Source organism: Amblyomma mixtum, chromosome 2, assembly GCF_055824585.1.
Source record: "Amblyomma mixtum isolate Tamu chromosome 2, ASM5582458v1, whole genome shotgun sequence".
NCBI lineage: Eukaryota > Metazoa > Arthropoda > Arachnida > Ixodida > Ixodidae > Amblyomma > Amblyomma mixtum.
In genome coordinates, this window is record NC_143013.1 from 248939101 (window position 1) to 248964676 (window position 25576).

The following is a 25576-nucleotide window of genomic DNA, read 5'->3' on the forward strand; positions in this document are numbered from 1 at the left end:
AACAGCGATACGATATAGCTATCTGTTTTCTTCTACGTAACGGTCTTCTGAGATCCTTGCCTCGATTGGTCAAATTCAATAGGAAGTCCGCAATGGTTGTCGCGATTCCGGTCCAACAAGAGAGTTTTTGCTAAAGCTGCTCTAGCAGCGATATATCTCCTCGGTGACACGAAAACAGGCGCTCTGAAACAAAATCTGATCGCCGCTAGCATGAGTTTGTTCACAGCGCTGGAACATCTTGCGATCAGCGTTCTCGTCTCTAACATTAAAGGCTTGAAATGCGTGCCCGCTCACTGTGGTTCGGACAGCCGTGAGCTTTCGAAACCCCGCCGCAACGTTGCCGAGTAGCACTTCCTTGGGCCGAGTGGTCCGTTTTCGCTTTATTTCCGGCATTTAGTAATAGCGGCCCTTTCTCGACCTTAATTTTCAAAAACAGCAATTTTCGCGAGCGATTCGTGACACATCCACTCCTGCTATGAATACTATTTATCGTTTTTACTCTGCTGATATAATACAAGAAAAACGTCTTTTTAAGGGGCGAAAAATTTTGCTGCAGTCGGCCGTTGCTGTTAGCAGCACCCGATGTCATAAGTGCTAAAGCCTAAGTGCAAGCAGTAAACGTAACTTACCTTAATTGCACTACTAATGTGGTCAAGTGAATAGGAAACCTACCAGCATTACGGGAAGAAGAAAGACGCTTCGGACACACCGACAGTACTGAAAGTGCTTAAATTTCTAAAGGCATTTTCGTTCCTTCAGTATTAGCTGTTTTATACGAAAGAAAAGTGGCAAGTTATATCTCTCTGTCATGCCGTTACTGGATAAATATTTCCGTTCTTTCATGTTCCGCGCGTTGCTGTCGGATGTATGAGTGCGCAGTTGGCTTTCTTTTTTCCTTTCTTTTTTATTTTTTTTTCGTCATGTCTTGTTGTTGTTTCATATTTCATTCATTTTGTACTTCCTGTGTCATGCCTTGTTGTATTGCTTTTTTTCTTTCTCTTTTTTTTCTGGCCTATTCTTCTGTTATGTATTCTCATCCCCCCTGCAATAATGCCTACGGGCGCTGCAGGTATTTCCAATAAATAAATAAATAAATATCATTGAAGAAACTTGCCCTGTTTTTTTTTTTCAATAATTTTCAAATTTACTTGCTGTTTACTCTCGACTTTCATTTGAGCGCTGGTTTTATGAACCATTTTCACAAGGAGAAATGATTAGCACCTGCAGTTAAGAAAGGTTAAAAGGCACTTTTTACCTGCACCTGCATTTCTATATTGCCAGCAAGTCTGGAGGTACACAGCAAGACTTCCTGTGTACGTTAGGGGCAGCATCGGTGGCCTATTAGTACGCACAAGTTGTCAAGGATGGTGCTATACAGACGGAACTGGGGATGGATTTAAGTCCGTGCCGCTTAGGTACTGATACCGGCTTCTTTCGTTCACAACCCCCGCCGGTTCCAAGCATTGGTCATTCTCTAATTTTAGTAGCACAGGCGCAGTCCAACAGTGTCTGAATAGTAATATTTGGAGGCCGTAGGTAGGCCGACTAATGTGAACATTCATTATTCATCTTTTATCTACACGTGAATGTCTCTCGTACAAAGAGTTCGTCATAAGGCAAAGGCGTAGTTAAGTAGCAGACATTTCATACTTCTGATATTTTTTTAACAACTACACAGTTTTCCGAGAAATAATTATGTGCCGAATCAGGATGCAATTATTCATCATAGAGTAGTTCAAATACTGCAACACACTAGCAACGCTTCCGATGTCTTCATGCGGTACCCATTATTCCACGGTTTCCGATTACTTCTTTTCCGAACCACCAATGGCATCAGCGATAACATCAGCGCCGCATAATGTTTCCGGTCGTCTTTCATGCAAGTGAGTCTTAATCGCAATCTGAATAAAAACTGGCATACTTCTACCTAAACAGTAATGAACACTTTCTTTCATCATCATTAATAAACATCACACCTGATACTTTACTTTGCCAAGAGGAGGAAAAAAATTGAGAAAGAGCTGTTATTATTGAAAGTCGTTAGGACGCAGTGTATTGCCTTTTTACGTATCTAGAGATTCCACTCTGCCCACATGCTTGCTGATGTTCCCTTCTAGGTATCAACTCGTCACCTTCCGAATGCTGGGACGTCAGTTTAACTGCGCATACCTTTTAGAAATATCCGCGAAGGTGGAGACATATTCAGCAGATGCTTTATTGTTTTGTCGCTGTACTTGAGTGTCTAGTTGTTTAATTTTTCGAACTAACCAGCTGCTAAAATCTATCTTTCCATGATTTAAACGATTGGTAAAGGCTTCACAGACCACCAAAATGCATTTGTTTTGAGTGCAGCTTATACACCAGCGCGGGTTATCGCTCAGCAAGGAATGAAACATTTAAAAATGACATTTCCCGGTCTGCAGTACATCACCAGTCTATAATTTCTTGTTTTTCCTCAACAAAACGTCTCCCAGCGCCTTCTTAGCGGAATATGTATGCTTAAGTTGCTTTAAAGAAGGTGTTCGACACCCACTTCTTGCTTCTGGCGCGTGCCATTAGTTGTCTTCCATTCAGCTTACCTGTGAAAAATTGGCTGTAGTTTTCAACAAAAAATCCCTGGCAGCATGCGCTGCCAAAATTCTTCGGCTCAAAAAAAAGTAGACCTCAAAATCAACTGCACAAGGTATCTGTCGTCCAGATAAGAGCATGCAGCAAAATTCGATGAGCTACGTTGATCACCTTGCAAGCTTTATCCTGTACAATAAACTAACGGTGATAGAATGCGTATATTGCTATTTCCTCATTTTTTTTACCTGCATACCGAAAATATGCAGTCGGTGATGTTTAAACCTACACGGCCTTAACATCTATATCTACAGCCATTTTATTCTCAAATTAAAGGGTCCGATCGACGTATGCAGTTTTGATAGCTTATTTTATTAATCGACACTGTATAACATATAACGCGCTGCTCAAATGCTAGTTGTAATATTTGACTTTAAAAATTTCATTCCCAAAAATTTACAAACACTTGCAAAAGGCAAGCTGCTGCTATTTCTCTTTGCAGACCGCTAGTCTAGCGAGACAGAGACTCCTGAAAAATGAATATGCTTGTTAGGCTACCATTGTAACATGTATAGCGTGAATACGCTTCCGACGGAGTCAAGAAGTGCTCACCACTAGTGTGCATTTATCAAATCTTTCATAAACCACTCTGCAACAACCAATCACTTGCACGTAAAAAAAAAAATTCCTCCAATGGTAGCTGCTTCCTTCTCATGTTCAGCGAAATGTGAAGTAAATTGAAAACACAAAACGCTATAGGCCACTCTCGTGCATTGTTTTTCTTCGTGATAGTAAAAGATGTAGGTGGTCAGGATTAACGATATTACAACCGCTGAACATTAAAGAATTGATGAATCTGATTTTACTTCTTTTTTCTCCATTTATGTTCTTGCGTGAGAAATTTTTAGTGCAGGTCCTACAGTCCCTTACTAGTACAGCAGGAACTTCATATCAACGAAATGAGAAATGTTTGCGTGCCGAGGGTTAGAGCAAGCAGACCACGAAGCACGCACACCTTGCCAAATGTAATGTCTATTTTCTTGCGGAAGCAACACTACGCTAGGGATGAGCGATTTCGCGGAGCCCCGGAGAGCCCCAACTGCGCATGCGCTAGGAGCAAGTGAAGTCAAAGCAGCACGGAGCCTCCGCCGGCTCCTGCGCGAGTGACTCCGAGGTGCCGTCAACACTGCGCCAGCAGTGCACTCCCCAGGAGGAGTGACGTCACACGGAGCACAGCAGCGGCGCTATGACCTCTGAGTCACTACGCGGATGACTCAGAGGTGCCGCTTCCGCTGCGATTGCGGCGCCATTGCTTCCGCAGTTCTACTCTCAATGGCCATTGGTCAAACCACAGCCATTTTTATATATATGCGTCGCATTAAGATAGAAATACGATTAATTGAACCAACACCAAAAGCTGAAAAAAAAAACGTAACAAAAAATATAATTCATAAAACAGCACAACACCAGTGTCCCTAGCCCTAAGAACATTCAGTGTCTCTAATAAGGTCAAGAAAAGAGCTTCTGAAGAACAAATGCGAAAGGCAAACCGACAGATATCGGGCTATAGTCTCATTGGCCTCAATTATCCCTCGTTAGGTTTCGTTATTCTTTGACAATATGCACGCTTTTTACGATTAAGTGTAGCTGCTGTCCTGATATTAAATGTCCAAGCAGCCAAGAACAACTTTGGTCAAGGTGCCCTTTGGAGACCCTCCGCCATGAAAAGCCTCTCATTCTCACAGACATTGTTTTCACATTATCACAGGTATATGCTGAAGCATGAAAGCATTGACACTGCGCCTGCTGTATTTGGAGTACTTTTATTTCGTCTATCTGTTTTACGTGCAACTTAATTCTGCTTCCACGTTGTAGCCTTCGACACTGCACTCCCTCGTAGAACTTCAATAAGGCTTTTCATTAGGTAACATATCTGAATTGCATTCAGCGAAACTTGCTGTTCAGATGTCTTTCAGTGTTGTTACTTGAGCTCAACTTATTACATCCGTGCCGTCTCATCGCAATTCCCTTAGCATTGCGCTCCCAAAAGAGTGCTTAAACTGTGAGCCTGTGAAAATACACAGAGCTGCTGGAAAAGGCGCCATGGAATTGTCAACGGAATTTCGGAGGCTAAGCTATATATAAAGAACAGCTAAGAAACAGCACTGGGATTTCTGCATAGTGTCAGTGTATTTTAAATGACAGAATTTAATAAAAATCAGAAAACTGATCGCAAAAATAATGCCGTTTGCATGTACTCGATAGCGCAGCGCATTCGATGCTTTTGCCTCAAGCAAAGGCAACAAGCAGGAACTGTGCTGCCTGGCTGAATAGTCGATTCCGATTACGCGATCTCGCGAACCAGGACATTGGGTTTATTCGTTATTCCTCATATTTTCAATACTCCACCCCGTTCTACGTTGATGTGAAAATTTCCTGGTGTTACGGGTATCAAGAAAAGTTTAGAAAAATCAGATTTAAATCCATCTTGTTATAAAGATAAATCCATACAAACTACAACAGATACACTTGAGTGACCCCGCCTGAGCATTACACATGAGATGCAACTTTTCTGTGCGCAGTGATTGTCGCATGCAAGCTAGCGCTGATTGCCACAGTGCTACACGTGTAATCCACATTTAGTTTCTTTTTCTCTTTGCTTTTGTTGTGTGCATCAAAGCGCCATATCCGGAAAAAAATGGCTGTGGCTTAGCTTGGTTATAAGCCCGGTAATTTCGAAAGCAATATCCGTAGCTGGTAGTGTAGCTGGTGGTGGTGCTTGTGGTTAGACTTGTGGTGATGCATCGGTTATACAATCCAATCCAATCCAATATCCTATAATGGTAGCTACCGGCCTCGCTACGCGACGGGCTGAAAGTGCAACTAGTATTGCTTTCGCAATAAAACACCTTATTTTTCGTTTCCGTTAACAGTAGTGCACTAGACGCAAGCGGCACTTTTTACAGAGGAAAAGTTATAACTACTGAACACGCGCGTTTTTATTTCTTTTTTGCGCTCACTTTTTCCAGCAACTGACACGTATTCCCGCCACTTAGTATGGAAATCTCTATCCCCTGCAAACTCAGCAGAAACACCGGGTTAAAGATAGCGTACCATCCAGAGCACAAAAAGCACCTGCACATAACATACATGTCAGCGCCTGTGTGTACATAATGCGATTTGCTCGAAGCATATCGGAGGAGGTGCATCATACAAATTTCGCACCGCTTAGCACCGCTTAGCGACCGACCAGACGACTGCGACCTAACGTCTTGAAACAAAGTTCAAGGTGACAAGGGTCCTACCTCCGGTGCTACGAACTACGTGATCCAGCTGGGAAAGAAGGCGCGCATATTGGAAGCCTGCACGTCTTCTCTCCAACAAAATACATGAAAGTGGTTTTGCTGCTGTGTTCATCCGGCACCTGGAGATGCGAAGCACGAGGACCGCGCGCCTGATAGTGCGTTCAGAAAACAGTAGCAATAAACGGAGCATACGCACAGGTCGTAAATAGATCGCTTATCCCAAAGCTCAGCTTCTCACGCGTGTGGACTGCCGCGGCCATCATGACCTTGACACTAGGGCGCCAAGAGCACTAACGGGCAGCTAAACCGCGGTCATTTGTGTGTGTATCAGCTAGTAGAGGAAAAAAAACAGGTCAAAGAGAGGGACTTCAAGTCCTTACAGTGGGTATAAAAGGAGACCGGCCACCGCGTTACAGTCACAATTTCTTCAAGCACCAGCAAGCTGCGAGAAATCAAGTTAACCATGATTGCCGTAAGTGGCTCCTTTGCGTTTAGTTCTAACATCAGACTAATTATTTCTGCCACCTTAGCCATAACGATTTTTTTATGGAATGAAATTCATCTATAGACTCAGCTGATTCAATTTAAACATTTCTGTATGCTTCTCGTCTTCAAATCCACTTATTTTTATTCCGTCGCTGTGGAGCGGTGGCTGTCGTGTTAATGTGCAAAGCATTAGGTCCTGGGTTAGTACTGGTAAAGCTTCCACATTTCAATAGAAGAAGCACTATATGAACATTCATAAATTTAATTTCGGTGAAACTTAAAGGGCTGCAGCCGCTAGAAAATCTATAATCTGGATCTCTTCACTACAGCTTGCATTTCGGCCAAATGTATAGGATGAGGAATTCAGTAAAGCCACCACTCTAGTTTGTTCTGAATGCATATATGCCTATTCAAAACCAACATCTAGAAACCTAAGACCAGATTGTAAATATCGTATCTCTCAGTGTCCGCGTGCCAACGCTTAAATGAGATTAATACAGTGCTTCTTTTACTTTCGTTCGCACCCAGAGCTTTGGAAAAAAACATTGTTGTGTGCAATTTCTCTTTATAGCAAGTTTTTATTCACAACGCAGCAAAAGCAATCCATCGAATCAATCGTTCATTCGGGGATTTCATTTCTGAAGTTGCCGACCTCTTACATCCACATGAAATCAAGGTTATACTACCTCACGATATTATAACCCGCAAAATCAAAATGTTTCTTCTTCATTTATGGATGCCCTATTTAAACCTAAATATGTAAACATTCCTTACAGGCCCTGTGCCTCTTTGCTCTGCTGGGCAACGCCCTCGCCGTGTACGTTCCCACGTACGGCGTTCCTGTGGCCGGCTACCCCACCGTGCACACTGTCTCGACGGTGCACGCCGCCCCCGTATCCGCCGCCGTCACTGCAGTGCACGGCGTGGTGCCTGTGAAGCCCACCGTGCACAATGTGGCCACCCCGTACGGCTACCGCACCACGGGCGTCAGCTACAGCCACCGGGTCGAACCTCAGCCCTTGCGCGTCCGCTACACGTACGGCCTCAGCCCATACGGCCTCAGCTACGGCTACGGACTGAACGCTTACGGATACGCCCCCATCCTGAAGTGGTAAGCGGCGCGAACGTCTACACAGCTATGCCTCTAAATCAACTAAATTCTGAGGTGTGCTGCTTGTGAAGTGGTCATGAGCAAGATAACAGAGACGCTCTTTTTAAATATATTCGGCCGCTAATTTTTCAGAAAATATTGGGCGTAATAAATTATGTTTGTCCAACGCACACAGCAGCCATGGCAATTAGAGGGCTGGATGAATTATGTTCCGTCTCCTCTGGTCTTAGGAAGTGAAGGAACGTCTTCACTTTTATTATCTGGCCATCAGTCACAGGCACCTATTCTGCTTGGCCGAAAGCTTTTTAGGAGAAGGCGCGGTGTAGCCCTTTATAGTGGCTTCGCTCCACATCAAATCTAATATAGGTGTATAATGACGTGCATACGCCGCTTTAACTGGCTCCAGGCACTTAGGGTGGGTCACAGGGTCAATGATATTTCATTATTAGGCGAAGTTTGCTGAAGAATCGAGGGCCACTGGAGCCCGGAGACTCCGCCCCCCCCCCCCTCTAGACTTATCTGCAATTATTTTTAGCCCTTCGCAGCAGCTACTTCTAGGTTCGGTATTATTTCAGGTTCTCTGAACGCCTTGTCTCCAAACTTCACCAGCTTTAAACTGAGCATGCCGACAGCGGTGGTGACAGTTCTTCGACGACCGCCGAGCACGTTTGTTGCTATTGACGCCGCCGAGCTGTTAAGTTCTTTGTGAGGGCAAGTCAGCACAATAGTTTCTTCTGGGCGCATTTCACGGCCTTCCTGACTGCTGGACTGACGTCACCACCACGGGGCAATGTACTGCGCGTGGGGCGTTCCTCGTATAAAGGGCGTGTTGTATGCATGTATTGGGGTGCGCGCACGCGGAAGGGTGGAGGGGAGGGTTTCTCTGAATAAATATGTTTGCTGCGGAGCCAGAAGCTGCTTTGTGAGCCAGTAGTATGCTCCTTCCGACACCTCATACTGGTTTTGGAAAGTGTTTTAAGAATAAATTTAATTGCATGAAAAATCCCTCGCAATAGTATTTGGAGCTTTTCTCAGCTTTACACAGTCTCCGAGGTAGCACAGAACCATTGATTACTGAGGGACGTTTATATCTTTTCTGTGTGCTATCTACACGCTGTTTGGTATGAGCATTACCCTGCTTTTCATGCAGTGGTAATGGAAGTCCCTGTATTAAATTAAAACAACAAAAAGCTACGGGTATATAAGTTGCACAACGTATTCTATTTGCAACTCAGCATATTTCCGTGTTTTGCTTATTTTTGCCTTGTATTAATTTTCAGAAACAACACAAGTAGCCCAGCATGATGACTCAACCACGTCTTCTGCTGGATCAAGGGATACGAAGGCTATTTTTTCTCCACGACAATGTCTTAGTCGTCTCTTTGTTTTTCGTTCCACTGCAGACGAATAAATAGATATTGCCGAAAAAAAAGCAGCGATTCGTTTGAATCCATTTTTAGCCTCTCGACGTCATTTACAGATACAGCCGTTGGTTTTTTCTTTATAGAAATGCTGAACAGAAATTCCGGTTAGTTTATATGAACAGAGTAAGCACTCAGAAAGCAAAGAGGCTCAAAAGATAATAGAAAATACAAGTATCGCTTACCAAGACCGTCTTCGCATGGAAACTAGTGACAAGTGTGTGTGCGTGTGTGTGTGTGCGTGCGTGTGTGTGCGTGTGTGTGTGCGTGTGTGTGTGTGCGTGTGTGTGTGTGTGTGTGCGTGCGTGCGTGTGTGTGTGCGCGTGTGTGTGTGTGCGTGTGTGTGTGCGTGTGTGTGTGTGTGCGTGCGTGTGCGTGTGTGCGTGTGTGTGCGTGCGTGTGCGTGTGTGTGTGCGTGTGTGTGCGTGTGCGTCTGTGTGTGTGCGTGTGTGTATGTGTGTGCGTATGTGCGTGTGTGTGTGTGTGTGTATGTGTGTGTGTGCGTGCGTGTGTGTGTGTGCGTGTGTGCGTGCGTGTGTGCGTGTGTGTGTGTGCGTGTGTGTGCGTGCGTGCGTGTTTGTGTGTGTGCGTGCGTGTGTGTGTGCGTGTGTGTGCGTGTGCGTGTGTGTGTGCGTGTGTGTGTGTGTGTGTGTGTGCGTGTGTGTGTGTGTGTGTGTGTGTGTGTGTGTGTGTGTGTGTGTGTGTGTGTGTGTGTGTGTGTGTGTGTGTGTGTGTGTGTGTGTGTGAGAGAGAGAGAGAGAGAGAAAGAGGCTAAACCACACGGTCATTCACGGTGGACACAGAGTCCCTTTTGCACTCGACGTTATCACTTACTTCATGAGTCTAAGTCCAGTTTTATAAATAAATTGCTTACTTTTAACTCCCGATTACTTCAAATAAATGCGTCATATATTGCGAAAAAAGCCGTATGGGGCCACAAAGAACCCAACAAACTGTAAGTGAATTGGGGGTTTGCTACCCCAGCGGCTAGCGCCGTCGAAGGAGAGAAAGAAGAAGGAAGACAAAAGAGGTGAAGAAGAAGAAGAAGTGATGAAGCTCGGGTGCGCGCTTGCGAACGCCGGCCTGCTGAGCAGCACTGCTGGAACAAGGACTGTGGCCGTCCATACTAACTGAGCGAGTCCCCACATTACAAAACAAATTTTACAAAGTAAAAGAAGCATTGGATGAAGTTTCTTTCTGAGTGTTCCGCATTTCGGCGTTGCCTAAATAAATCACCTTGGGAAATAGAAGACCTATTTTACTTTCCTCTAGTAATGAAAAAGCCACCGTTCAGTTCTTTGCGAGGTGCATTTCGGAATAATTATGAACCGATATTCGTTAATGCAATGTGGCTGGCCGCAAAAAGTATCCGGTGAGCCTCAACTTGAGAGTGGAACGATATATCTGCGCATACCCTAAGGCGAAGCAGCAACATCGTAATTAATCCTGAAAAGCGATACAAGACAGAGTGCGCACTGCTCATAGCATATTTATTAGGGCCGGCATAATAAACCAATTCTTCTTCGACTATCTTCCTCGTTCGTCCCGATATGTGGCGAGAGGCCGGCCTCAACGACAGCAGAGGCCTAACGTTGTGCCTGGTGGACTGAAAAGGGCTAAAAGAGTCAGAATGATATATAGTTGCGCTTCGATAGATTACCCCATGCGTCCCAGCCTTAGACAAGCTACCGAGAAAACCCGCCCCAACACCGTAGTGACGGCAAAGTTGCAAGCGGAGGCGTCAAATGAGGAAGCGTGATAAAGCATGCGTTGAGGCGAGAAGTGTTCCAAGAAAAGTTATTCAACGACGCTTTATCGATGGCAAAGTGTTAATTAAACATTTTCCTCACGCAGCCAGGGTACTTTATATTAACAGCCTGCAATATCATCCCCGCTCCCGCTGCGGCAATGAGCTTCGCAGAATAAGGCGGACTCGCGATGCTGCTGAGTGAACACAAATGACACACTTTGCTGGACCGTGAAGAAAGTACATAACTAAAGCACTTGTCTACGCCTCGATCAATGCAGCTATAAAGGGCATTCTGCGTTGCGCTGGTTTGCTTATTGAAAATGTTTATTTTTTACTTAGTTGAGCAACACATATGGTCTGAATTTACTAAGTTGATATACAAACCGCATACCTTCGCCGATAAAATACGCTGCTCCCATGGTTGTTATGAAGCTCATCTCCTACTGCAACCGGCTGAAACACTTGGAAAACATGTAAGCTATGTTGGCGGCACGCTGTGCAGTCCAATCATTTAGTGATTTTTTTGTGGCGAAACAACACTGGTTATCAGGCATTCTAGAAAGTATGCTTCCGCTTTAAGTTCAACCACTCAGTATATTCTTCACCGTACACTGAAGTATGTTCAGGAGAGCAAGCTGCCGGGCTAGTTGGTGATGCATTTTTCGAGAGGAGTTAGCGCAAAAAAAAAAAACCGACAAGAAACAGAGAAATGGACGCTCGTGAATTTCTTACGTGTCCTTTCTTTCTGTCCCTTGTCCGTTTTTTGCGCTAACGTCTTTCTGAAGTCTGTACATGTGCGAATTTACCCTTTCGTACCTCGTGGTCAGCAGAGAATATCATGGCCTCCGAGCCACCTAGTTGGTTGTCCCTCAATGGTTGCCATCCGCATATGTACCGCAATTTCAGAAATAACTTCTGCAACTAGTCATTCTTATACCACATTCTACGTTGAAGGGCACAAGTGTTCAAAGTTAAATGGGACCAGAGCTCAGATAACATGCTGTCCTGGAAACAAGCGTCGACGACTGCAACCAAAAGGTAAAGGTAGGGTCTTTGTTCCGCAACTCAAATGTGGCTCTTGGACGTGTACGTCAGCATTGCGAAAGCAAACATAAACTGCCGTGAGAAAATACACGCAAGCTCCTAAAGCATGCACTAACGAGTTTACATGCGTAGCAATAAAAAAAAAGACAAACAAGAGGCGTACATCTCCAACTCCCTCTTGTACATTAGCTACCTCACACAGGTCGTCTCGATGCAAGATGCGGGAATTCTCAAGCGGGGTGTGGACACGGGCGTCACTTTGAAATATAAGGTATCCCGTTATACAAAACCCGAGAAAGACATATGGTACATTAAGTATTTCGCACGCTTCCTACAAGAACCCCCTTGCATGCAAGAGCTGTGGGGCGCATTGGAACGCAAAGAAGCGCCGCGTAATCTCAAATCTTCAGACGCGTGGCCGGACGTAAGAAGCACCTTAACCTCATCAGGCATTTGGATATTGTAAGAATAGCATTGTAATTGTATTCTAATCTTTAGTAGCTTCGAGCGCAGAGCCGCTTTTGAAAAACTGAATAGCAAAAACAAAGCAAAGCTACCATGGAATTTTCTAAAAATGTTACATTACTAAGACCCGTATAAGAGGCCGTCCTAAGAAACATGCGCCGAATATGATGGCTCTAAAATGCTTTTTTTTTTGGACGGCTATCTTCAAGTCAAACAAAAGGTAAAAAGCGCACTAAATTTAACACAAACCACACAGAAAGACGGACGGGCGCCGACTCCAACTGTGTTTATTGAAGGTCACATGTTGCATATATACAGCCCTAAGAAGGTGAACAGATGCGAATTTCCATTATGATAAAAAAAAACACTATAAAACACAGCACAGATGAAAACTGCTCACTATCCCGTATTTTTTAGCAATCTTTATTCCCTTGCTCTCAGACAGATAGAAGTGGTGCTGACACACGTGTCGCCTCTCCAGCGCACCACCATCCATCTGGCGGAAGAGGCCGCTACCAGTCAAGGACTGCCCACCAGCCTCTAACCGCGGATGCGCAATTCCCCGTCTCCCAGACCTGCGTGCCGGGGGCGGGATAGACGTCTTCCATGATGGAAATGAAAGTTGTTCAGTCAATCAATCAATCAGTCAATCAATCAATCAATGAATCAATCTCTTTGATAAAAAAGGCTTCTGCTAGTTCGCAAGCTAGTCTGTCTTTACTGCTAGCTAGAATTTTGGTCTCCCCAAGTCGTGGTTCCCAGTTTTTGTTTGTCATTTTTATCGATGCAAGAGCCGCAATGATTGGTAGGTCTTCAAACGAATCTGATTCGTTTTCTAACAATGTTCTATGTTCTCCGGCACGTTAAGCAACATGTGGCCTTCAATAAACGCAGTTGGAGTCAGCGCCCATCCTGACCATCTTTCAGTGTTGTTTGTGATAAATTTATCGCTTTTTTATCTTTTTTCGACAATGCTCCAACAACTAGCCCAGCAAGATATAGTGTTAAACTTCCTCCTAGCTCTTGCTAATTAGAATAAAACAGCCGCCAAGGTAAACGTGCTGCGTTTTGATGAAATACGTTAGTTATCAAACATGCACTTTGTTTGGATTCAGCCTTTTATTGCTTCCAAAACGTAGTATTGAGGCATTGTTTCCTTTGTATGCGCTAGCTAAAACTGAGATTTACATTTCTTGACAATGAAAAGTATCTAAAAAGGTTCTCTTCTTCAAAAGAAAGTGTCTCTGCCTGGGCATGCCTAGTTGTTGGGAACATCTAGCAAATACTTTGAACAAGCAAAAACAAAGCGTAAGTTGTAAAAGCATTCTTTGTAAGAAACGGAATGACGTTAAGTACAGGCGAGCACACCAGCAGCGCAGATAACATTTTCTCCGCTTTAATTAATTTTTGAAGGTCTGGCCACCGATTGCCCATTTCTGTTCTCAGCTTTCATAAACTGCTAACTTATCCTCCTAAAACGTTACGTGTGCGCTACCAATTATTTAAACCGTACCTACTCCACCCGCTCCTTACACCTCAAAACTCGACAACAGCTGTAACCTTTTGGCCACCGGCTTGAAGCTTTCACTCCGGCTTCAATGAGTCGGGGGCTGGGACCTTACTAAGGCCTGTAGATATGCAGCGTGGAGAATGCATAAAGCGAAACCAACGCCTCGCAAGTAGTGTATCGCAAAGAAAAAAAGAGAAAACCACAATCGCAAGGCGACTCCAATTAAATCCTTGCCCAATTTTATGGTGTGCCGACCACCAGGAGATTGGCATTGCTCGGTGCACACTCAAGCATGAATTCCTAAATGGACAGGTACATACAAACTATGATACGTTTATGTCATATAAAGAAATTGAAATCGCAGTTACAACTCCAAATAAAGAGTAGTGGTTGCAAGCTAGTAATTATCTACAAGTTCTCATGACACGCTCAAAGATGAGTATTTGTGCACTGTGCAATTACTGCGAGAAGATCATTTTGATGAATTGCGAATCGTTCGCACTTCATAGCAGAAAAAAAGTTGCGCGGTGGCCCATAGAGACGCATTCAGATGAACCGCGGCCTAAGGCGACTTTCGCTTTCAGCCATACGTTCGCAAAACTCAAAAAGCTCAGATTCCACTACGCCAATACATTCGGGAAAACAAGAGCAATCAAATATTTTTATACGTTTTATTTGTGCCAAATACGCCAACCTGTGCGCTGAAAGCGCTAACCCTCATGGACGACTTCTTATTTCGAGCTCCGTTTCGACATTCCTCAACTTACGAGCCTCTTATAACGATTTCGGCTGACGTTATTCGTTTCGTCTTCATAAATCTTCGCTCTTTCATTCATTCGTTCACACCATTGCCACAATTGTGCGTTTCATGGAACTTTTCGGTGCTGGCACTTGTAAATCATACGTTCCGTGCGCGCTCAATTACACGCAACCAAACTTGTGCAACAAGTTAGCGAGTTCCGGTAGCAGCCCCCCAATTGAGTCATAAATTGCGTCAACAGCTGTAATTCATCATGCCTAAACCTAACAGCAAGCAGTAATTCCGGGCTTAAGCGTGGGCTTATCAGTGTCTTTAGAACTCCGTAAAAAGCGCCTTAAGCTTCGCCAACGGTCTCTCCAAGCTTCCCGTCACCTCAATCAGACTCCATTTGGCGGGGAATTCCTTTCAAAGACATACAACTACCGAATTAGACGAAACTCTCCGTTCACATCCTGGTCGTGAGGGCTTAGCGCGAAAGAACGCACAAAGGGGGCGTACCCTTACGGACAACATAAATGACAGCACAACGGCGTGGTCGTTATGACGGGAATCGCTCGAAGTGTGTCGACACCAAAGACGGAGCTACTTGAGAGCGACTGGGAGATGGCAGTCGAACGTCAGAACAAGCACGATTCGCCGGTCGATGACCAGAAGATGGGATGATAGCGACTCGACGGAAAGTTCAAGGCAACTCGACGGGTGGCCGTGGCTATATACGGAGGTAAAAAAGTGAGCTGCTTTGCGGGAAAAGACTTCGCTTTCGTCAACGCGTCGTTACCTGCTACCGGTTTCAGCCTCGCACAGAACACTGGCCAAATGGCTTTTGCTTAAGAGGATGCACCTGTGAAGCCTACATACGACAAACATCACAAACAAACAAAGGGCAGCTGTGATAGAGGGCACATTGCTGTCGCAACAAACCTCAAATGACGCATTGCTACTCGCCAACGCTCATGGTTCCATAGCCTCCATGAAAAAAAAAAAAAATGCGCCACGCTAACAGTCACTGTGTCGACAGGGAATGAGGAAGCCAAATGAGACCATCGGCTCGTATGAGCTATCATTACAGAAGCCCTGTGATAACCGCGCAGGTCTGATCTAAGCGAACACATTACGTCGCAATGAGTATAAAAGAAGTCGCAGTGCGGCAACTGTGGTGCCATTTCTTTCAGAAACCAGTTGCGAGGAACACTGTCCATCATGAAGGCCGTGAGTACCACTGACAGTTCCTATCACCAAGAAAGAGCCAAACTAGACATTAGATGCCCCGAAACTTGCTGTAAAATCGACTTTTTTTTTCTTTACTCGCTACAAATGGCGCACTTTCCGTGTTTTGAATTATGACACACCGCATGCTATTGTGCGAAGAATCAGATGAATCTAGAACCCCATACAGAGAAGAGCGTGTCCCTATAGAAGAGAAATCGCGTGCAGTATAGTTCGTGATCAGCTTCATAAAGGCTGTTTCCAGTATGAGAGGTTACATAGACGTTACTGAAATCAAGTACGAGGGGGTACCCAAAAGAAACCGGAATAATTTTTTGAATCGGCACAGCTTCTGTTTTACCGCGTTTTGCCGCTAGGAGTGTATAGAACGAACATTTCAGAGTCAGTAAGCCGAGTGCCGTCGCTGAAGGAGGTCAGGCTAGTTTAGGCAGAATTTTAGAGTGACGACTGTTTTGTGTGAGCGTCGTTTTTGTAATGGCTGATTTTCATGAACAGCGTGCGCCGGTGAAATTCTGATTTTTTCTCGACAAAAGTGGAACGGAAACTCGTGAAATATTCAGAAAGACGTTCAAGGACGATGCTATGGTGACAACTCAAGTGTTCCTGAATTAAATCCTGAATCAAAGCAACAGTCATGCCAATGCAAAACTTCAAATTCACCTCGCCTCAAGAAAGCTCGCCAGGTGAAATCAAACCTCAAAACAATGCTGATTTGTTTTTTCGACGTGAGAGGAGTCGTCCATTGAGAATTTGTTCCTCAGGGTCAGACAGTTAGCCAGGCTTTCTACTTGGATGTTTTGAAAAGACTGGGCAACAGTGTGCGGTGGAAGTGGCCAGATTTGTGGCGGTCGGGTAACTGGTTTTTCCATCATGGCAATGCCCCTGCTCACACTGTCCTGTCTTTATGACAATTTTGTACCAAAAATTGCATGACCTCTATTCCTCAACCCTCATACTCTCCCGACCTTGCACCGTGCTACTTTCTTTGTTTCCTAGAATGAAAAAATAGGTGAATGGAAAGCGTTTCGCTGATGTTGCTGAGGTGAAGAAAAAAACGACGGAAGGACTGTCAAGCACCACAAAAGATGAATTTAAACAATGTTTTGAAAAATGGAATGAAAGATTCGACAAACGTATCATTGTAAGTGGAGAGTACTTTGAAGGATATTGAAGGTCTGTGCTGAAAATGTGAAAAAATAAGTTCAAACAAAAATAAGTCCGGTTTCTTTTGGGTACCCCCTCGTATTTCGCGAAAGCTTCATACATCTTCACAGTAGTTGTTGATAGACGACGAAACCTTTTTGATGCTGCTCTATACAATCAGTTTAAAAGCGTGGGGCCGTATCCTATCAGGATATTTTATCCATTTTTCATTTATGATCCATTTGGATCCCCGGCATAAGTGACTGTTCTTCGGTGACGTAGCCTAGGCTTCCAAACGCCCGTGGGAAGCGACAGGACTATTGGCTCATTGGCTATCGGACCTCACCATTGACTTCACAGCACAACCAATGGTGAGCAGGTGAATGCGGCGAGCGGCGAAGGCTATCATGAACGTCGGGGCCCACGACTTTTTGATTTCTGCGATTGGCCGCTTCCCGCTATCCTCAGATACTGCGCCACAGTGACGTCACGCCAAACCAAATGGAAATGGATAATTAGCTCTTCTAGAAATCTCCTGTTTCTATCTTCTGGAATATTCATGACGAACATAAAAGCGGACCGTCATTATATATTCACGGGAAAAAAAACCAGTCTCACTTTTTCCTAATTATGCAGCACGAGTTAATTAAAACGGTCAAAGTCATTTAACAACACCTGGAAACCGTTGCGCAACCAATTTGGAAGATATAATACATTACCAGTGTTCTCTAAGATTGTAAAGTATATATATATATAGTAACCAAGTGAGTAAACATGTACTGCTTAAAGCGGGCATAACAAAGCATCAGCGTGGTTCCAAAAAAGAAAAATCCTTGGAAAGTGATCTCCTAAAGAAAACGAGTGAATAAGGAACATTGCCTTCGTGCAGTTTGAATTTCCTTAGGCCTTAAAAAAATGTGTTGAAATTAGAAAACCCAATTCTTATTTGTCACAGTTTGAACGGTTGGTATTCACGAGAAGGCACTAAAACCACTGGATAGTGATTTTGCATAATTACCTCAAATTTGAAATTATTTTAAGCGTTCAACTCAGCTTAACATTCATACGCTATGCCGTACATTTCATCTTGAATAAACAGCGCGAACGAAGACAAGCACAAAAGACAAGAAAACGGACGACACAGCGCAAGTGTTCATCTCAGGCATTGTTTTGTTGCTACGTATTAAAGACCTTGCGATGCTTGATACCTCAGATATAGTTTTAATTTATATGTATATGATAGCAGTGTAAATTTATTTGCGGTAACCTCACATATGCAATAGGCAAAGCGAAGGTATTGTCCGGTACGCTTTCCTCGTGGCTTTCTCGCGACAAAGTGAAGCCAAAAACTGCAAAAACATCTGTATGGTGTTCCCCCACAGAAATCAACTAGTCATACAAAATTGCTTGAATAAAGTTCAGCTGTCAAACTAATACATTAATTAATGCGTATTTCAGGAAAGTTAAAAGGTTTTTTCACAATAAAGTAATTTGGAGGCGTCAGGCCTCATACCTGCGCAAAGAACGCTCAAGCGTTGAAGGTCATTAACAAAATAAAGTTTTTTACTCTACAAACCTGACAGAAACAACAACTGCGCTTTGCGACGAATTTTTCCTGCCTAATTAGCTTATTACATTAGGGCTGTAGAAGCCACACTAAAACATGTCTTACAAGCAAATGTATGCGCAGAAACCTCCATGCCTGGCAAAAGCAAGCCACAGGTTCTATTCGAAATGTTTTTACTGGTGAGGACACCATGTGAAAAAATTATTACTAGGCATATTGTTCTTGATGTTACCAGTTTAAATGTACAACGTCATTAAGTCATACAGGTCGACCCTGCTGTAGCTGAACAAGAATGCATATTTTATGTTTGCCCTGGGACAACAGAAGTGCAGAAGTGCATAAGGAGAGGGGTTCAAATATTTTAAGGAGCAGAGTCGATTCATTCACAGAGACAAGTTTAAAAAGAACACCTTTAGAGGTAAGTACACTCGCGTCGAAGTCTAAATTAGTCTTTTCATTATAACCGTTAAGCGCTTGAGACGATAATCTCTCGCGATGACACGCTCCGCAATAGATTCGCGCGACAAGCTGAGGGCCGCCTAACCGCACATCGCGTCCCTCAGTTTCCGCATTTGTAGAAAATTTCGCCCATCGCTCGAAAGTGGCTCGCCGAAATACAAAATAAGAGATGGCGCTATGGGTACATACGTCACTTCCGATCATTTTTAACCAGCAAAGTTTATTTTAGTGCGAAAGCACTCGTTCACGAGGTCTAAACGGCTCAGCGAGTTTGTGTGAAGCTTGACCTTGAAGGTGACCTGAGCAAAATCTAGCATGGCGAAAGCCCATGCAGAAATAAAACCAATATTGCCGCGACTGGGTTTCGAACGCTCGGCCATCTTCGCTGGCCACTGCACGAGGGAACTACGCTATCGCCTCAGCCGATCCCGCCTCGTGTTAAACGGCAACACACTCTCGCGCTGTGGAATGCAAGTCCGTCGCCTTCATCGATTTCCATCTGCGACGCGAGCAGATCGGATCAGCCCAACCTTAATCACAGTCTAATATCGTCACCAGACGTACCGACAACCCAGCAAAGCAAAACCACGTTAAAACCCTGCCACCTTTTTTCAAGGGCGGTTTTAGCGAGGAGAAGGTCGACGCTCTACAACCTCATCCACACAGTTAAGTTAAGGCATAACAGGAGCTCTGGAACAGAAATGGTTATTCTAAGTTCCGTCTCTCACTGATTACAAGTCTCAGGACTTTCCTCAGGCCCACAGATTTTATTAATACCAAGGAAGGATTTCCATTATCCTTTTGTAGAGCTTCATGCTGCGTAAAGCCTTGAAGACGATGCGCTAGCGGAGGTGTACTCTTCATATAACGCATGGTGAATGAACGAAGAGTCGGCCGCAACCGAGCAACACTGCTGAAACCTGCTCCTCTGCCGCCAAGTTTCGTCGCTTCGCGCGGGTGTATGTACAGCCCAAGTCAAAAGTATACAGCCCATAGGGTTTTCTTCTAGCGTGGCTGCCTAGCGTGGCTCCTTCAAACCTCTGTAGGATTCAGGACGCAGAGCTATTCCTCTTTCGAAAGATTACCGTCGGCGAAGATCGATAAAAAGACATGCGGCAGGCCTCACAAGCAAACTCCTTGGGCTGTATAGCATTGACGGGGGTTGTAAACACCAGCGGCAGCGGTAGGCTCCGGAAGTCGCCATCGTTCGTCGAGTTGTGATGAGCATCTGTTTGATATGATTACCGGTAAATCCTCCGGAAACTGGTTGCACTCATTGTCGAAACTAGGAGTACAACAGAAGCGAAAATTATTTAGTATTTTTGAGTTAGTCTTTTTCAAAGATGAAACATATTTTCCTCTCTTGAAGTCTCTTTTAAGTACGTAGACAACACTCGACTTACTCAGTACCTTGCTTTACCTTCCCTTGTATCTCAAAAATGTGCTTTACAGCGTCTCTGTATCATCTTTTTACGTGTTGGTATGTGTGAGTCTGGTGAAGCAGCATGCAAGGCTATATTCTGTGCAGTTTTGTCAAAGCAGGCGAAAATGTGTGAAATAAGCTTCGAGGCAACTTCAGACGTCTATACAGGCTGTTTCACCTGAGAATTTAGACACTTTTAAAAAATCGGCTATTGGAGTAATAACAGCGCTTTTATCTGCATTGGATTGTCAGCGGTGCAGTACATCGGAATATGGCTAAGATGTGCTAACTACCACGCTGGTTAACTAACATTCAATACTTAAGTTCTTATCTATTATCGTTAGGCTCCTTAATGACTGGCAGGCGTGTAGGCCACCGTAAGTAATATCCATATCAGTTTTTAAGCATGAAATGCTTTTAGCTCCCATTGTCGGCAATGTGGTGACGTCACGCCGAGACCGAGAGCCAACATCCGGGCACTGAATTCCACTCATCCCGGCACTGAATTCCAATTATCCGGGCACTGAAACGAGAACATCCGGGCACCGTACGAGATTTAACGAGACTCTCTAAGCCCTCCTACAGCACCGGCATACAAGCGCTGGTGGCTTCGCGCCGAACGGGTGGTGGCGTTCCTCCCTTCCTATACGGTGCGGTTCGGGTGTCCACCGAGATGAGAGAGAATTACTGCGCCATTTCCTTTCCTCAAAAAGCCTTGCGTTCAAAGGGCAAGACATCGCGCCGAACGGGTGGTGTCTTCCTCCCTTCCTGTACAGTGCGGTTCGGGTGTCGACCGAGATGACAGAGAATTACTGGGCAATTTACTTTCCTCGAAAAGCGTCGCGTTCAAAGGGCAAGGCATCGCGCCGAACGCGTGGTGGCGTTCCGTGGACTGCCTGGCAGCGCTACAACACGCTATCGCGTTCCACTCCTAAAGGCGAGGCTTAAGCTAATTAATTAGCAGTTAATTAGTATTTAGTCATTAATCACTAATTGGTCACTAATTAGTAATTTTTCATTACTTCGTCATCAATTATGTGTGACGTAATGCAGTGGTGACGTCACCAGTGTCAGATAGGCTATAGTGCCTAGAATACTGCCAGTATATTCTAGGCACTATAGATAGGCAAAGTGGTGCGGGAAACGCTTTCGCCTCTACGCACTTTAGACAGCTTCGAACGCGCTGCGTACACATTCTTGTCAGGCCTGCGTCTCGTCGTGTCCGCGTACGCTTCGTGTTATGCCCGTAAATATTTCGTGCTTACTCTACTCTCGGTTACGGGAGTGGCGGAGATTTTTTTGAGGAAAGGGGATGTGCAGTATCTGTGTCCCACAGCGGTGAAACCAATAGAGCGGGGGTTCGAAAAGCAGAGGGTAAAATTCGTAAATTATTTTTATAATTTCGAAAATGCTGTTACGCTCGGCTATGTCACCCAACAAATTTTGCCTTTTTCGAAGAGTTACGTACACAGGAGAGGCTGCTTTGCCTGCAATCTTCTCGAAAGCTTATGTACTTTCGCGCGATGTAGCCCGAATCGGTTGGGTCACTGCGCCGAGAGTAACCACATTTTCGAAATTCCAAAAACTGATACGGGTATTACTTACGGTGGACTACATTCCTGTCAATAAAAAAATCTAGCAGCAATAGTTTAAAACTTAACTGTTCAATATTATTGAACCCACCTGCTAGTTATCAGGCCATGACCGTACTCCGATGTACTATACCGCTGACAATGCTATGGCAAAAAAGTGCTCTTTTAACACCCTGTGGACATACTGAGGTCATTTGCTTCATTTTACATAGGCTTGTTCAGTTCCGCGCACCAAAACGCGCGTCATGTGTATGCATTTCTACTCATCAATTCTTGGACGTAAATAAAATAACGGTAATCAGCGGTTTAATAAAATACTCAAGGTAACCGGCTTTATTTTCAAAATATACATCTCCAATTTACATTCTACTTGATGTGTCTTATTTCTTTCCCGTAAGTCGCCAATTTGAATAAACCGCTGAACGCAATTTTATGCAGGTGCTGTGTTTGCTTGCCGTTCTGCTGGGCAACGCGATCGCAGTGTACGGATCCACGTACGGCTGGTCGGGGGCCTCCTACTCCGCCCAGCCGGGAAACATTATTTACCACGACATAGACACCCCGTTCGGATCCTACAGAAGCGGCATCAGCTACAGGCATCGGTATGACGCCCACCCGCTGAGCGTCAACTACGGCTATGGTCTCAGCCCGTACGGAGTCAACTACGGCTACGGCGGCGTCTGGAGGAGGCGGTAACCACCGATAACGCTTGCTGAACACCATCATCTTATTTAAGCAGCAGTTTTATAAACATTGATCAAGTAAATTACTTTACCGCGTCAAAGGAACACGCGATATATCAGGTGCACCGGAACAGGCATTGCGGGGTATTTGTGCGAAGTGTGCGGCAAGGAAGTACTGCCGATTTCAAGCCAGTCGACATGAATAAGCGCTTCTGCCATGAGACCCAGTGTGGCACGCAAATATCAATACAAGCCTGATGTACTGACCATTATCTAAGCGACACTCACAAGAGAATTTTCAGTTGTGAATCACACAACTCAAGAATCATAGCCTAAATTCCTTAGGCTGAGGACACCCTCCAGTTCTGCCCTAACAATAATTCTCTCAGTCAGACACAGCACGACCCTGGTACTTTTTACTGAGGAGTAATCCGCAGTTTATTGGCTCGCATTTCGTGTCACCATGCTGTAGCATGCCCTGCATTTTCGCCGCCAGTTAGCTTTTTTGTGCTGGCGCTAACATTGATGTAAAAGCAATAGCTACCGCAATGAAAATACAACAATGTCGCAGGAAACAATACGGTTCAAATGTTTGCTTTACTTGAACTTATACAACAAAGCTATATCTATTGGTCGCTTTGAGTAGAAACGTTATGTTATGTTATGTCATGTTATGTTATGTTATGTTATTGTATGTTATGTTATGTTATGTTGTGATAGGTCATTTTATGCTATAAGTTATCTTACGTTATGCTACGTGTTATGTTATGCTGTGTTAGGTGGGTTTAACGTTCCAATGTTGTTCATGGTTTATGACTAACGCCGTAGACGACTATGAACGGCTACGGACTTTCGACCTTTTGCGGTTTAAAGCGCACTCATGTCGAACAGCATACGATTGTTTTCGGATTTAGCCTCCAACAAAATGCGGCTACCGTGGCCGGAATTCACTCTAGTTTTTTAGGGCTCGGCAGCCGAACGCGACAGCTACTAGGCCACCGCGATGGGCCAATCGGTGCCAAAAAAAAAACATTTTATGGCGTCTAAACATTTAAATCTTCATTACAGATGCTCCAAAATATATAAAACGATGCTTATAATTCGTTCCGTGCGTTTTCTACGCTGTGGGAAAATAAACAACTGACATGTTATTTCGTACGATTTCATAGGGAGGGACATTCAATGTAAATAATGGCTTCGCACACCGGGTATGGGTACATTAAGACACGTGTACTTTACTTTATGACGCGGGTCACAGTAGCGAAGCTTCAGTGTAGTAAAGTGCGAGACATTAGATTAGAGAGAGAGAGCAAACATTAGTTAGTATTTCCACTATTCGGCCTAGTCGATCTTCATTCACGTCGATATCGTGAATGTTGTGTCCCATGCCTGTATGTTCGACAATACACCTTAATGAAAGGCTCTTAGGCGATCTTCGGTGGGTCGTTTGACTGCGTTAGCAGCCAAACGTTCATTCTATCCAAGGTTGGCACACTAAAATTCGTTCTATCCGAAGCAAAATTAGGTTTGTTATATCCAAGTTAACACACAAACGTTCGTTATATCCGAGGTGGCATGTTTAGTTTCAGTGTATCCAAGGGTAACACATTTAAGTACGTTGTATCCTAGGCGGCTCTTAACGTTCGTTATAACCGAGATAAACTCATGAAAGGTGGTCATATACGAGGTGTCATACTAAGCTGGTATACTCAGTTCGTAGCACAGTGTGTAGGCTACCACCTCGACAACGGGGTAGGCGGGCTACCTTCCCCTGGCTACTGAGAGACAGTGGTCGCCAAATCTGCTTGCACGAACTCGTCTAATGTTAATGCATTAATGATGTGATGTTGCTCACCGCTTCTTTTACTCATCTCCATCTTTTTTTTTTTACAGATAAAAACGCCGCCACCGGAAGAAAGCTCCAATTTCTAAGTGATGGACAGCGGGGTTTTACACTACAGGACAAAGCTCTTTTTGTTCGTGCATTTGTGTTTTGGTTTAAGGACTGGAAAATAACAGGCGCAAAGCCACATCACTACTCCTCCTTGAGTTTGTTTGGCTTGAGTGCGACCATATTCTGCGCATTACGCCTTAGTCTTCTTGCGGAATTTCTTAAGTGCGTTTGTATAGGCTTTTATAAACCCGTTTTTTTATTCTCAATAAATCACCCACACTATATATACAAGTTCCGTCTGCACAAGGAATCAACCGCACTTTCCTTGCGCTAGTCGCGACGTACTGCCCCTGAAAATTCTTCTTCTATAGAATAACTGTCTTTTTATCATAAATTAATTTCCCAACCCAAGCTTTGTTACCGTTGGCTGCGTTATCATTCTGAGGTTTGTGCCCAGTCGTTTGAAAAAAAAAATTAGTGGCTCTCTGTTCTGTGCTCAACATAGACTGCAGAAATCCATTTTTTTTAAGCGGAAGCTTTACTACGGGATATCTAGGGCTTTCTTCGCGGTGCTTGCGGTTTTCGCCTTCAAGCAATTCAGAGGTCAAACCACACTAGAGCCATCATGTGTTGCTATGCTGCTACACAAATGTGACCCATAAGGTCACGAGTCCAGGTCAAGTGAAGGTGAAACAAAAATTGCTGGTGGTTTAGCTATATGGTTATAGTAGTGAGAGCTTTATGACATTATGGGCCACCTTAGTGTAGCCTGCACTTGCTTCGGCATTCTCTACCAACCAGGTAACCATCAAGCCGCACTACTTCAGTGACCATCGGAGTGCCTTCATAGAAATATTCAAAAGCAAAGAATAAATGTGTCTCTCCTAAGCCAAACTATGAGTCTCGTCATTTCTTCAACCACAAGCAGCACTCTTGGCTTAGCCAAGGGAATGAAGCTTTCGGTTACACACCAGGTTTAACTGAAGATAAACCATCAGCAATTTTGTGTCTCGATACTGGCAACATTGTCAATGTGCGTGAAGTAATCACCGTGAAGTAACGGAAAGAATTCATTGAGTCCGTGAGCCATTGTTTGACCGTTCAACTAAGCCAGCCATTATTTGCATGAGAAATGTCGCCGCGCCATGGTTCATCAGCCAACTCTGCTCCC

General features: G+C 44.3%; 2 protein-coding genes across 2 annotated transcripts in view; both read left to right on the forward strand.

Moving 5' to 3' along the window:
- Window positions 1–25576, forward strand: part of LOC149363408 (uncharacterized) — a 37529-nt gene that overhangs the window by 4710 nt on the left and 7243 nt on the right. The gene's annotated exons all lie outside the window — the stretch shown is intronic.
- Window positions 6334–8804, forward strand: LOC149363409 (uncharacterized). Its single transcript, XM_089567498.1, has 3 exons — window positions 6334–6342; window positions 7133–7467; window positions 8748–8804. Coding segments are annotated over exons 1-3 (345 nt in total). The 3' UTR covers window positions 8749–8804.